Source organism: Mustelus asterias, chromosome 18, assembly GCF_964213995.1.
Source record: "Mustelus asterias chromosome 18, sMusAst1.hap1.1, whole genome shotgun sequence".
In the NCBI taxonomy this organism is placed as follows: domain Eukaryota; kingdom Metazoa; phylum Chordata; class Chondrichthyes; order Carcharhiniformes; family Triakidae; genus Mustelus; species Mustelus asterias.
This window is the reverse complement of record NC_135818.1, coordinates 40,185,432-40,199,888: the sequence shown is the minus strand read 5'-3', so window position 1 is coordinate 40,199,888 and position 14,457 is coordinate 40,185,432. Positions and strand designations below refer to the sequence as shown.

Genomic DNA, 14,457 nt, shown 5'->3' with positions numbered 1-14,457 from the left:
AAAATATGTGAATGATTTTTTAAAAATATCCAATAAATGGTTCCCTCTAGTACCTGCCTTAACATGCTCAATAAGGAAACAGTTGTTAACAGTGCTAATAGATAATTCAGTCTTCTCACCAACTGGATTTGGCATCCTATTGTCAAACCAGATAATGGGTAGAAAATTGCAATCTCCTCCAGCAAAAGAATCATGTTCTGATTTTCTTGTATTCCGATTGGAGTTCCTGGTCATTCTTAAACTCTCGCTCTAGAGACCTATGACTGATTAAATGAATCAGTTTTGGTTGCAACTATACTATATTGCAGTATATTTACATAACATAAGAAATAGGAGCAGGAGTAGGCCATCTAGCCCCTCGAGCCTGCCCCGTCATTTAATAAGATCATGGCTGATCTGATAGTGGTTTAGTTCCACTTACCTGCCCGCTCCCCATAACCCTTAATTCCCTTATTGATCAGAAATCTATCTACCTGTGACTTAAACATATTTAACGAGGTAGCCTCCACTGCTTCAATGGGCAGAGAATTCCAGAGATTCACTACCCTCTGAGAGAAGAAGTTCCTCCTCAACTCTGTTCTAAACTGACTCCCCTTTATGTTGAGGCTGTGTCCTCTAGTTCTTGTTTCCTTTCTAAGTGGAAAGAATCTCTCTGCCTCTACCCTGTCTAGCCCCTTCATTATCTTGTATGTCTCTATAAGATCTCCCCTCAGTCTTCTAAACTCCCAACGAGTACAGGCCCAATCTACTCAATCTCCCCTCATAAGCTAACCCCCTCATTTCCAGTATCAACCTGGTGAACCTTCTCTGTACTCCCTCCAAGGCCAATATATCCTTCCACAAATAAGGGGACCAAAATTGCACACAGTACTCTAGTTGCGGCTTCACCAGTACCTTGTACAATTGCAGCAAGACCTCCCTGCTTTTATACTCCATCCCCTTCACGATAAAGGCCAACATTCCATTTGCCTTCTTGATCACCTGCTGCACCTGCAAACTGAGTTTTTGCGATTCATGCACAAGGACCCCCAGGTCCCTCTGCACAGTAGCATGTTGTAATTTTTCACCATTTAAATAATAGTCCATTTTACTATTATTCCTTCCAAAGTGGATAACCTCACACTTGTCAACGTTATACTCCATCTGCCAGATCCTCGCCCACTCACTTAGCCTATCCTACTTTTACAAGTAAAACTATATTTTCTCTTTGTGACCCAACCTCCTCCTCCTCCCTTTCGCTTCTCCCATTTTACTTCAGGTCACCACAGTACTGGTTGATTACCCTTCTCCATCTCCTGTCAGTTACCCATTCTTCTTTCAATCCTGCTGCATTTCAATCTCCAACTGCTACATCCTTCCATCTGGTCTTGGGCCTTCCTCTTCTCCTTGGAAGTCATCCTAGCTTTATCACTCAGCATATCATACATATGCCCTCTCTCCACAACTTATGACCATACCCTTTCATCTCTTCTTGGCCATTTTCTTCAATGCTTCCACAAACTTGACCAACACTCTAATGTTCTGTTTCCTAATCTAGTCTTTTCTTGTCACATCACACATCCATCTCAACATTCACAACTCATTAGTGTTAGTCATCGTTCCTCCCTTCCTGATGCTGCCCAAGTTTCTGCACTTTGTAACAAGGCCAGTCTCAGAACTATCTTGTAGATTCTTCCTTTCCGTTTCAGTGATAATTTTCTGTCACATCAAGCTCCACTGCACTTCTTCCAGTTACTCAAACCAGAGCTCATCCGTTGCTTAATTTCCATTTCCATCCTTCCATATTTTTTCGCTGCAGTCCCCAGGTTTTTGTGACAAATGTATTCCTTCAAATCCCATGTACTCTTTCAACTGTAGCTAATATCTGTCAGCATCCAACCAAACTTCAGAGACATCCATACTATTTTTTTCATGGAACTGTGTGCTTGTAATTCAACTATTTATTTTTAATACTTCTTCAATTGGCATAAATACATTTCATGGAATCTTGTACATGTCTATATATGATTCACCCTACATAATTGGCTTGATGACAGAAGCCAGAGGGTGGTTATAGAGGGTTGTTTTTCAAACTGGAGGCCTGTGACCAGCAATGTGCCTCAGGGATCAGTGCTGGGTCCACTGTTGTTTGTCATTTATATTAATGATTTGGATGAGAATATAGAAGGCATGGTTAGTAAGTTTGCAAATGACACCACGATTGGTGGCATAGTGGACAGTGAGGAAAGTTATCTCGGATTGCAACGGGATCTTGATCAATTGGGCCAGTGGTCTGACGAATGGCAGATGGAGTTTAATTTAGATAAATGCAAGGTGATGCATTTTGGTAGATTGAACCAGGGCAGGACTGACTCAGTTAAGGGCGTTGTGGAGAGTTACAGAACAAAGAGGGTGAAATAGCAGCACGGGTGTGATGTGACACTAAGTAGCCATTAAGTAGCTATGCAAGGGTGTCAGTTGGCCCAAGGGCGGGCTGGCTGCCCGATATCTCCACTGCCTCCTGTAAAATTGGAGACATGTCGGGGCAGGCAGAAATGAAATAGGCATGCCACATGGTGCATTTTATCAGCCACCTCCCCACCCACTCACAACTCAACCCTGTCTTCAAATCTGGGGAATAGATTCATAGCTCCTTGAAAGTGGAGTCACAGGTGGACAGAGTGGTGAAGAAGGCATTCAGCATGCTTGATTTCATTGGTCAGAACATTGAATACAGGAGTTGGGTCATCTTGTTGAAGTTGTACAAGATATTGGTACGGCCACACTTGGAATACTGTGTACAGTACTGGTCACCCTATTATAGAAAGGATATTATTAAACTAGAAAGAGTGCAGAAAAGACTTACAAGGATGCTACCAGGACTTGATGGTTTGAATTATAAGGAGAGGCCGGATAGACTGGGACTTTTTTCTCTGGAGCGTAGGAGGCTGAGGGGCGATCTTGTAGAGGTCTATAAAATAATGAGGGGCATAGATCAGCTAGATAGTCAATATCTTTTCCCAAAGATAGGGGAGTCTAAAACTAGAGAGGAGAGATACAAAAGGGTCCAGAGATACAAAAGGGTCCAGAGGTGCAATTTTTTCACACACACAAAATTGTACCCGCCTCTACTACTACCTGCTAGAGGTAGTAGTAGAGGCGGGTACAATTTTGTCTTTTAAAAAGCATTTAGATAGTTACATGGGTAAGATGGGTATAGAGGGATATGGGCCAAATGCGGGCAATTGGGACTAGCTTAGGGGTTTTTTAAAAAAAAAGAGCAGCGTGGACAAGATGGGTCGAAAGGCCTGTTTCCATGCTGTAAACCTAGATGACTCTATACCATTCCCCATTATTGAACTTCATGTTGTTTCATTATAATAGATGGCAGCTGCCATCTATTCCCCAGATTTGAAGACAGGGTTGAGTTGCGGGTGGGTGGGGAAGTGGCCGGTAAAATACATCACGTGGCATGTGGCATGCCTGTTTCATTTCTGTCTGCCCCCAACATGTCTCCCATTTTACAGGAGGCAGTGGAGATAACGGCAGCCAGCCCACCCTTGGGTCTATTGACACCCTTGCATAGCCACTTAGTGTCACATCACACCCCTGCTGCTATTTCACCCTCAGTGACTGTGGTCCAAGCCAAGCGGATAGCCCAGCTCCAGATGTTATTGGGCAAGGGGCTGTACCTCCTTTGGTCCACTGTGCTCATGGGAGGTGGAACAACCACCCCACCCCCCTTCACTTCAACCCATCCCACCAGCTTTGCAAACTCAACTCTCCAACCCCCGCCCCCCTGCTTCCTTCGCAGGGGCCTGCCAATACCTCAGACTTACTTTCAGTCCAGCCTCCCTTAACTCCTCTTGTTTTGGAACTGGCTATAGTCCCAGCACTGGCCACTGCTCGAACCTGACACTGCTGGAACAACAGAGCTGCCGGAAATCCAATTGGCCAGAAGCATTCTAAGAAGGGATCTCCTCCCTAAATGGGGTTGCAAGTCTCTCTCTTAGCTAATTAACACCCAGCCGAATGTTAAATGGCTGTAGAGCAACTAATATCAGTGTAGATTATTTCCCTGCTTAGTGTTCAGTTGACGGGGCAGGAAATTCCACCGTCCGAAAAATTCTGCTGTATGTGTTGCATTAGCCCCTCTGCGTTTTCTTTTTCAGAGATAGCTTACAGCCCCAACAAATTACCATTTTCCCCATAAGTCACTGCTTCAGTAAATAACTCCTAGTTCTCCACAAATATTAGTTTTTTTTTAAGCTTAATGCTCCCAACCAACCACTATTGAACTTGGATCAATGGCTTAGCTTTTCTACCATTGGTCTTGCTTTATTACGTCTGGAGATTATTTTGGAGAAATTATCTTAATTTGCTCAGTATTAAAATAAGGAGATCCTGTGTAAAAAAAAAACTCTGTAAATTCCAAGTTTTAAATATTGATCCTATACCCAAAGAGACCTTAGCAGGATCCAATGATAGAGCAGGGAGTGGACTAAGTGAATAGTGCTTTTGGACAGCTAGTACGGGATGATGAGCAAAATTGCTGCCTTCCTATGTAGTAAAATTCCAGAGTTCTATGAAAAATAGTCATTCACATTTTTTTAAAGGAAGTTCCCAGCTTGACTTCTCAGTGCCAAATATCTGGGAAGCCCCTAACTTAGTTTCTAAATTAAAATCTTCTGTAATTGTACTACTAGTTTTAATTAGCCACTTGTTTAATGGTGAATGATTTGAGTATTATTGATACACACATCTTGATCTATTAATGATGACTATCTGGGGGAGGGACAGGCAACAGATAATGCAAGAAAAGGAAATAAAAATGAAAATCTTTTTTATATATCTCTACTCAGCAATTTCAGTAAAAACAAAAAGCCAATGTTGTTACATACTTGGGTCTGCTGAAGGCAGCTAATCCGGTTTAGTGATACAATTCGCTCCCTTAAAAAGGTTGCCCCCTTTTTTACATATGACTCTAATGTCCTGTATCTGCTAGGTGCATTAGACCGATAAATGTTACAATGAAACTGCCATTTGATCTGGACTGGATCTCCTCGGATGAGATCTTCTGGCTGCTCATGCCAGCAGGGTCTTCTGGTCCCACCAAGGGCGCACTCCCACCGTGGGTTTCCCAACAGTGTGGGGTGGATTCAATGGGACATCCCATTGACAGCAGCAGGAACAGAGGATCCTGCCGCCAACCAATGGCGGGCCACCACCTCCTGCCACCGAGATGCACGGTGTAGGGAATCCAGAGAATCTTGCCCGTGTCTGAAGCACATGTACACCTTTAATTTCTCCAAAACAGATCAAGTTAACACTAAATGATGTGTTGTTTGCTTCAGTTCATAAGCTGCTTTTTTCCATGAAGTTTATAGAGCACAGATAATGATAAAAGTTAATTAGTGCAGACAATTCAACTCTTGTTTGTGTCACATTCTGAAGATAAAGATTGCACTGACATGAGTGCACACGAGATGCAGTAGGGAAACTGTTTTAAATGGAGAAGTAAAGACTTACTCTGAAATTTTTCCTGATGTTGTTTTTCCCCTGCAGTCTTTCTGCTGTTTTACTCACTTTGCAACCATTCTGCTGCAATAACTATATCACTTCACTTTCTGGCTGACCTTGAGTGTTGATTTTTTAAAAAGTCTCCCTTCAAAGAATTCCAGGAATCAAATAAATTTGTAATACCAAAATGCTAGGTGTTTCCTGAATGACCAGACATTGCTGATAAATAGACCACTGTTTAGGATGTGGCTCAATCCTATGAATTCTGGAGTTGTATTGCCCAACCTGTATGTAAGTACCCCCTCATCTGTTTATTAATGGCCAGCCCAGTGTTCAGACCATGTAGGTAAACTGTTTCTTTTAGGGTAAGCTTTTGTCGAAACACACATTAAACCACTTGTGTCAAAGTCCTTTTTGAGTGAACCAAATAGCCACTAAATTCTAAACCATGACAGTCATATACAGCCACTTTATTTTTATGTATATTCCCATAAAACTAGATTGTTTCTAAACAGTGCCTGTAATAGTTCAAATTAGTGTCTTAGACTATTTCGGGGAGAACAGAACATTTGCACAGAATCATCTGACCGGACCACTGAAATTGAGGAACCAACCAAAGTTCTGTCTTAATTGCAGTTTAATATATAGGAAACGCACTTGCAAGATTAATTATAGAATCCCTACGGTGCAGAAGGAGGCCATTTGGCCCATTGAGTCTGCACCAACCACAATCCCACCCAGGCCCTATTCGTGTAATCCCACATGTTTACCTTGCTAATCCCCCTGACACTAGGGTCAATTTAGCATGGCGGATCAACCTAACCTAAATTGTGTGTATATTTGCATTTGCTAATTAAACATGGTTTTTTTCTGCTTTCTCTTGATCTAGTTCTGAAGATGATCCTTTTCTGTTGTATGCCACTATGCATTCAGGCAATCATTGTAAATTCCTTAGTAGAGACCTCATGCGGGATCATAAAGCTTGCTTGTCTGACAAGAACGCCCGAAGACTGTTCTTCAAGTGGCAGCGTGGACACCAGCTTGTGCTGTCAAGTTATAATCCAGGGTACAAGATGAAATTTGAAGTGAGAGGCACACTTTGAACAGAATTTAATAGTACAAAGAATGGAGTGTAATTTTTCTATCAGAATATACTTCATGTGTAGATTTTAGATAAGAGTAACTTATTCTTCCATGAATTATTTACTGAAACCACATTTGGTTCAGAGATGTAAATTTCATAAATTGAGTTTTTATGCTTCAAGGCGACGTATATTCTGAAAAGAAACTCGTACGTTCTCCAAATTGATTTGAAATCCGAACTGTGGCAAGGTGCTTTTCTCATACCTAATGGGGTGGCGGCATGGTGGCACTGCTGCCTCACAGCGCCAGGCACCCAGGTTCAGTTCCAGCCTTGGGTGTCTGTCTGTGTGGAGTTTGTACATTCTCTCCGTGTCTGTGGGGATTTCTCCCGGGTGCTCCCACAGTCCATAGATGAGCGGGTTAGGTGAATTGGCCATGCTAAATTGCCCCTTATTGTCCCAAAATGTGTAGGGGAGATGGATTAGCCATAGTAAAAATGTGCGGGGCTACGGAGATAGGGCAGGGGAGAGGGCCTAGGTAAGAGAGGTGGTGCGGACCCGACGGGCCGAGTCTTGTAACTCGTAGAATAGTTAAGGGGGAAAACAGTGGATTTGGTGTATGTGGATTTTCAGAATGCTTTCATTACATCCCACACAAGAGGTTAGTGAACAAAGTTAGAGCACACGGGCTTGGGGGTAATATACTGGCATGGATTGAGAATTGGTAAACGGACAGAAAACAGACAAGTAAGAATAAACAGGTCATTCTCAGTTTGGCATGCTGTGACTAGTGGGGACCACAGAGGTCAGTGCTTGGGCCCAGCTATTCACAATCTATATCAATGATTTCAAAGTGGGGATCAAATATAATGGACAGAATTTTCTGGCCGTTCATGGCGTGATTTTCTACTCCCGCTGTAGTGAATGGAGATTTGGCTGAGCACCAAATTCTCCATCCTCGCTTGTAGCAGCGGCGGGGCGTGAACAGCCGGAAAATTCTGGCCAATATTTTCAGATAGGAAAATATGAAGTTATCTACTTTGGTTGGGAAAAACAGAAATAGAGGATTTCTTGAATGGTGAGAGATTGGGAAACATTGATGTCCAAAGGGACCTGGGTGTCCTTGTTCACAAGTCACCTAAATCTAGCATGCAATGCAACAAGCATTCAGGAAGGCAAATTGTATGTTAGCCTTTAACGCAGGAGGATTTGAGTACAGGACTAAATACGTCTTGCTGCACAGGTGGCACAGTGGTTAGCACTACTGCCTCTCAGCACCAGCGACCCAAGTTCAGTTCCTGGCTTGGGTCACTGTCTGTGTGGATTTTGCACATTCTCCCCGTGTCTGCGTGGCTTTCCCCTGGTGCTCTGGTTTCCCTTCACAGTCTGAAAGACGTGCTGGTTAGGCGCATTGGCCATGCTAAATTCTCCCTCCGCGTTCTTAAATAGGCGCCGGAGTGTGGCGGCTAGGAGGTTTTCACAATAACTTCATTACAGTGTAAGCCTACATACGACACGAATAAATAACTTAAACTTAACTTAGACTTGGCAAGACTGCACTTGGAGTATTGTATACAGTTTTGGTCTCCTTATCTAAGAAAGGATATACATGCCATAGAGGGAGTGCAACAAAGGTTTACCAGACCAATGACTGGGATGGCGGATATGAGGAGAGATTAAGGTATTGGACGTGTATTCTCAAGTTTAGAAGAATGAGAGATAACCTCATTGAATAGAATAGATAGCAAGCTGGATGTGAAACAGAAAACAGAGAGGGCTGTTCAAAGGTAGTTGCTCAGACTGGCAGAAAGTTATAAGCGGTTACACAAGGATCCGTGCTGGATCCATTCTTGTTCACCATTTACATGAACATTTCAAAATTTGGAACTGGGAATAGAAGTTAAAAATGTTGATTTCATTCAATTGGAGATTGTAACTAGTACAGAAGAGGACTGCAATAAAGTTCAGGAAAACGTTAATAAACTTGGAGAATGGATTGGTAATTGACAAATTAACTTCAATATAGATAAGTGTAAGGTGGTACATTTTAGTAGGAAGAAAAAGGAGACCATGAACCTCTTTGACAATAAGAGCAGAATTTGGCCCTACACCATGCCGAGCTTGTTGTTGTTGCATGTCTTCACACCTTTGGGGAATAGTTTGGGGAGGAAATGGTGGAAGGATTTCCAAGCTGATTATCAGCCTGTTGAACTACATTGAACGCTCCTTCCAAGTCCTGGTGTTGGACTCGAGCCTGGAGTTTCCGGTCCATCAGTAAGGGCGCTACCACTCACCTGGTGAGTTTGGTGTTGGAGCAGCATTTAATCAAGTGGGTGGATGGACAGGTGAGGATCACACCACCTTCTCACATCCAAGTCACTTAAGTCCATGGAAAGAAGGTGTGCCTTCCTGCTTCACCTGCAATTGATGCCCCAATGCCCACTTAAGGACTTCATCCCACTACCACACTTATATTAACCCAGCAGCACCCATGGGGCTCACCATGCGGAGAGCATGACAAGCAAGCCTGTGTGGGAATGCTAATGGGCTCCAAGGAGGTCCCTTGTTGAAAGGCACTCCGTGCTCACTAAGACCTACCCCTCCCGCTGAACCTCTCTTTCCCCTACCCCTGCAAACTCTATTCGTGACCCTCTCCTGCTATAACTCACCTGTGGCCTGGGACCCATTGACCAGCTTGGACCTTGGCTGGGTGTTGTGCTCTTATTGTCAAAGAGGTTTATGGTCTCCTTTTTCTTACTACTAAAACTTACACTTATCTATATTGAAGTTAATTTGTCAATTACCAATCCATTCTCCAAGTTTATTAACGTTTTCCTGAACTTTGTTGCAGTCCTCTTCTGTACTAGCTACAATCTCCAATTGAATGAAATCAACATTTTTAACTTCTGGCCACCTCCCCAGTTGCACAATTATTCAGTAGAGCTGCTGGCTTTGGACTGTCAGCTCTCAGCAGATGGGACTTCCACCCCAGGGTCCTTGATTGCAGGAGAGGCCCAACGCTGTCCAGTTAAGCATCTGAGTGGTGTGTTGTTCTCAGTAAATTGTTTAAATGTTCCAAATATTAGTTAAAATTGGTTGCTCACTTTAAAATAATACTGCTGCGTGTGAGAAACAACTTATTTTTAATTATAATAATCAGTTAATCTCCACATGAATTGACAGTTTTTTTAATATGTATCTTTCCCTATAGATCATACCAAAGTACGACACTATAATACAGACAACAAGCAATACTTGGCATATACCATATGATGAAGAGGGAGTGGAGAGGTGTTCCTATGAAGTTCCACGTAAATGGTTGTGTCTTCAAAGACATAACTGAAGTGAAGCAGTGGATAGAAATGTTGATGCAAACTGTTTCTTGAGTTTTTCTTTCTTAAAAAATGTCATACTTTATTTTTTACATTTAGTATTTCTTTAGCCATTTTGGAATGTTTTATTTTGTTTCTCAATTTTCTTCTATGTTTTCACCTTTTCTTCAAAGAGCTGTGACTTGTGTTTCAACTTGAATTTCCAAGTGGTGATTGCCCTCCACTACTTCCCTCAAATGGCCATTCTTCCTGTCTCAGCCTAGACAGCTTCAACAATTCTTTAAAATCTGAAGACATCATAACCAAAATTAACACAGTCCCCAAATAAAACCTGCATATTTACCATCCAACTTGGCTTAATGGATCATTATCGTGATTGACAGCACTGTCTCCTTTCTTTAAAATGTTGGGCGGGATTTTCCGGCCACACTCGCCCCAAAACTGTAAAATTCCGTCCAAGTTCAACGGACCTTTCCATGGTCTCGCCCATCACCTGCTCCGATTCCTGTGGCAGATGGGACTCCCTCAGTTATCTCATTGCCTTTATCTCTCACACAGTCAAGTAATTTAATCAGCGTAAAAAGAAATCAAGTGAAAACTATGATCAACAAAGTTTAATATATGTAGCGGCTTACTATAGTCCCTGTGAAGCTATCCTGGCTGAGTTCAGCTAACTCAGTACACAGAAAGATTCAAAACTTGTCTCTACAGCCTAATAACCGCATAATGTGTCAATGCATCACTGGGGGATTCTAGGCATTTAATCTTTGTTACGTATTTGAATTGAGCATTCAATATATTTATATCTTTGGCACCACAGGGATTTTGTGATTTGATGATCTGTACCAGTTCATATTCAAATTAACGTAGTATTCTTGTTATCCTTGGCTGAGATAAAAGGAATGCTTTGCTTTTTTTTTTAAAAGAAGGTTTGATTCTTTCAAATAAATGTTTTTGGGTGACTTTTTGGTTGAAGAATCATGATATAGTGATTACCAGGTTGACATGGAAAATTTAAGCAGGCAGCTTCTTTGAATAGATTTGTATCACAGGCCTCTTAACAAAATAATATTTTTCAAGTTTCATCAGAAATAGCTGCTGAGTACCCTACAAGAAAATGAGAATATAAGGGTAATGTTCTTTAAATTGTCATACCTCAGGATAAAAATGATATTCAAAATATTGAAAACCATAAAGCACAAAGCATCCTGAAAATTCTGTCGCACTTATGTTTTTTCACAACTAAAGTCACTAATAATCTGTTCCTTAGAAAATAAAATTAAAATAGATTTTTTTTGGTTTTGAGAGTTCAAAATTTACTATTGTGTGCCTTTATTAATTGAATAAAACCAATCTTGCTATCGACCAACAAAAAGGTTTAAACTTGAAAATACCCATACAACAAATAATGCACTTTGTTAATTTTTATAATTACCAGTGCTCAAATTATAATACTTGAGAGAAATTGTCATATAAATGATCTGGTATGGAGGTTTGATGCCCTTTATATGATGAATACACGTCCAACAGTCACGGAGGTATGGAATGCTATAATACAGAACATTCGGCCTGTAAAGCATACACTATATATTTTTATCCACAGGAGCCCCCTCCTCTAAGTGTCCTCTCCTGTTTATTCCCCATACTCTTCAGTGTTCCTCATGTTCAAGCAGTTGTTTGATTTCATTTTAAATAAATTTCTGCATCAACAGTTTCAGCATCTGTGTTAATTTTAACTTTTGGGTGGCCGAACATCAGAGTGCATCAGCTGTTCCAGGGCTGAAGGGGTGGGAGCCAATTCTAACACCCAGGCAGATTTAAATGGAACCAGCGAGTTGCGGGTGCCACATTGCTCAGGCTGGCTCAATGGGGTGTCATTCAAGGTCATCCAGACTTGAACTTTTGGCTCTATTCCCTCTCCATGGATGCTGTCAGACCTGCTGAGATTTTCCAGTATTTTCTGTTTTTGTTTCCGATTCCAGCATCTGGAGTATTTCGCTTTTATTATATGGTTGATTTTTAAATGACCAAGCAGCCTACTCAGTTGTATCCAACCACTACAGAAAAATCAATATGGGATGAAACTAGGTGGACCAGCCGACATTGACATAGGCACCAGAAACTATAACTGGACACCCAGCGCTGTTGATGCTGCAGTGTCCTACTTACTAACATCAAGGGCTTTGTACCAAAATTGAGAGACCAGTCTCATTGACTAGTAAATCAACAGCCTGACATAGTCATACCCACAGAATCACACCCTACGGACAGTGTCCCAGACAATCACTATCCATGGGTATGTCCTATCTCACCAGCAGAGGTGCATCACAATGCTATATATTTGGGAAGGAGTTGCACTGGGAGTCTCAATGTTGACTCCAGACCCCGTGAAGTCTCGTGACACTACCGCCATGCTAAATGGGATAGGCTTCGAGCAGATCTAGCAATGAAAAACTGAGCATCCATGAGGCATTGTGGACATAGCAGCAATAGAATTGTAACCACAGTCTGCAACCTCATGGCCCAGCAAATTCGTCACTCTACTCTTACCATCCAACGGGGGATCAACCTTGGTGCAATGAAGAATGCAAGAGAGCAAGCCAGAAGCCGCACCAGGCATCCCTAAAAATGAGGTGGAAACTTGGTAAAGTTACAAAACAGGACTACTTGCATGCCAAATGGCATAAGCAGCATATGTTTGACAGAGCTAAGTGATCCCACAACTAATGTGTCAGATCTAATTGCCTCAGTCCTGCCACATCTAGTCATGAATGGAGTGGACAATTAAACAACTAACTTGAGCAGGAGATTCCATAAATATCCCATCCTGAATGATAGGGAGCCCATCACACAAGCAAAAGACAAGGTTGAAGCATTTGCAACCATCTTCAAACAGAAGTGCCAATGTCTTATCTTGGCCTCATCCTGAGATGCCAGTCTTTAGCCAATTCAATTCACTCCACATTTTATCAAGAACTGGCTGAAGGCACTGGCTGCAGCAAAGACAATGGCCCTGACAGCATTCTAACAATAGTATTGAAGACTAATGCTCCAAAGCTAACCACACCCCTAGCCAAGCTGTTTTCAGTACAGCTTCAATACTGATATCTACCCGGTAATGTGAAAATGTTCGCAGATACGTCCTGTCCACAAAATAAATGGACAAATCCAACCCACCTAATTACCATCCAATCAGTCTACTCTCAATCATCAGTAAATGATGGAAGATATTGTTGACAGTGCTATCAAGCGACACTTACTCAGCAATACCTGTTTGCTAATGCTCAGTTTGGGTTCCACCAGGGTCACTCAGTTCCTCACCTGATTACGGCCTTGGTCCAAATATGGACAAAAGAACTGAACTGAGAAGGTGAGATGAGAGTGATTGCCTTTAAGTTAACATCAAGGCAGCTTTTGAGCGAGTGTAGCATCAAGGAGCCCTAGCAAAACGAGTCAATAAGATTCGGGGGAAACTACATTGGTTCAAGACATACCTAGCACAAAGTCTGTGGTTGTTGTAGGTCAATCATCTCAGTTCTGGGATATCGCTGCAGGAGTTCTTCAGGGTAGTGTTCAACTATGTTCAACTGCTTCATCACTGCCCATCCCTCCATCATAAGGTCAGAGTGGGGATGTTCACTGATGATGGCACAATGCTCAGCACCATTTTTGACTCCTCAGATACTGAAGCAGTCATAGAAATCATCATCATAGAAACCTTACAGTACAGAAAGAGGGCCTTCGGCCCATCGAGTCTGCACTGACCACAATCCCACCCAGGCCCTACCCCCATATCCCTACATATTTTACCCACTAATCCCTCTAACCTACACAAACAGGACACTAAGGGCAATTTTTTAGCATAGCCAATCAACCTGACCCACACATCTTTGGACTGTGGGAGGAAACCGGAGCACCCGGAGAAAACCCACGCAGACACGAGGAGAATGTGCAAACTCCACACAGACAGTGGCCCAAGCCGGGAATCGAATCCAGGTCCCTGGAGCTGTGAAGCAGCAGTGCTAACCACTGTGCTACCGTGCCGCCCATTCATGTCAATATGCAGCAAGATCTGGACAGCACTCAAGCTTGGCCTGGTAAGTGGAAAATAACATTTATGCCACACAAGCGCCAGGAAATGGCCATCTCCAACAATAGAAAATTAACCATCACCTCCTGGCATTCAATGGCATTGCTATTGTTGAATCCCCCACTATCAACATCCTGGGGGTTATCTTTAACCAGAAAGTGAACTGGACTAGCCATATAAATACAGTGGCAACAAGTGCAGGTCAGAGGCTGGGAATTCTGTGATGAGTAACTCATCTCCTGACTCGCCAAAGCCTGTCTACCATCTACAAGGCACCAAGTCAGGAGTGTGGTGGAATAGTCTCTACTTGCCTGGATGATTCCAGCTCTGTTGTGGGGTAAATTGAGATGGCCAATACTGTCCTTAACTACAGACAATACAAAACTCACAAGTCAGATATCTCTGTATAAAGACGTAACATTTATTTAAAACTAAAACACAACAAGCAGCTGCT

General features: G+C 42.3%; 1 protein-coding gene across 3 annotated transcripts in view; it reads left to right on the top strand.

The window, feature by feature from the left end:
* prorp (protein only RNase P catalytic subunit) overlaps positions 1-10,832 on the top strand; it is a 70,203-nt gene extending 59,371 nt beyond the window's left edge. For 2 of the 3 annotated variants that reach the window (XM_078233803.1, XM_078233805.1), the window contains exons 6-7: positions 6,389-6,584; positions 9,793-10,832. In XM_078233803.1, coding sequence (XP_078089929.1) covers positions 6,389-6,584; positions 9,793-9,924 — 328 coding nt within the window. In that variant the 3' untranslated portion in view covers positions 9,925-10,832. The remainder of the gene's footprint in view (positions 1-6,388; positions 6,585-9,792) is intronic. The other variant, XM_078233804.1, reaches the window with a different exon arrangement.
* The last annotated feature ends 3,625 nt before the right edge of the window (positions 10,833-14,457 follow it).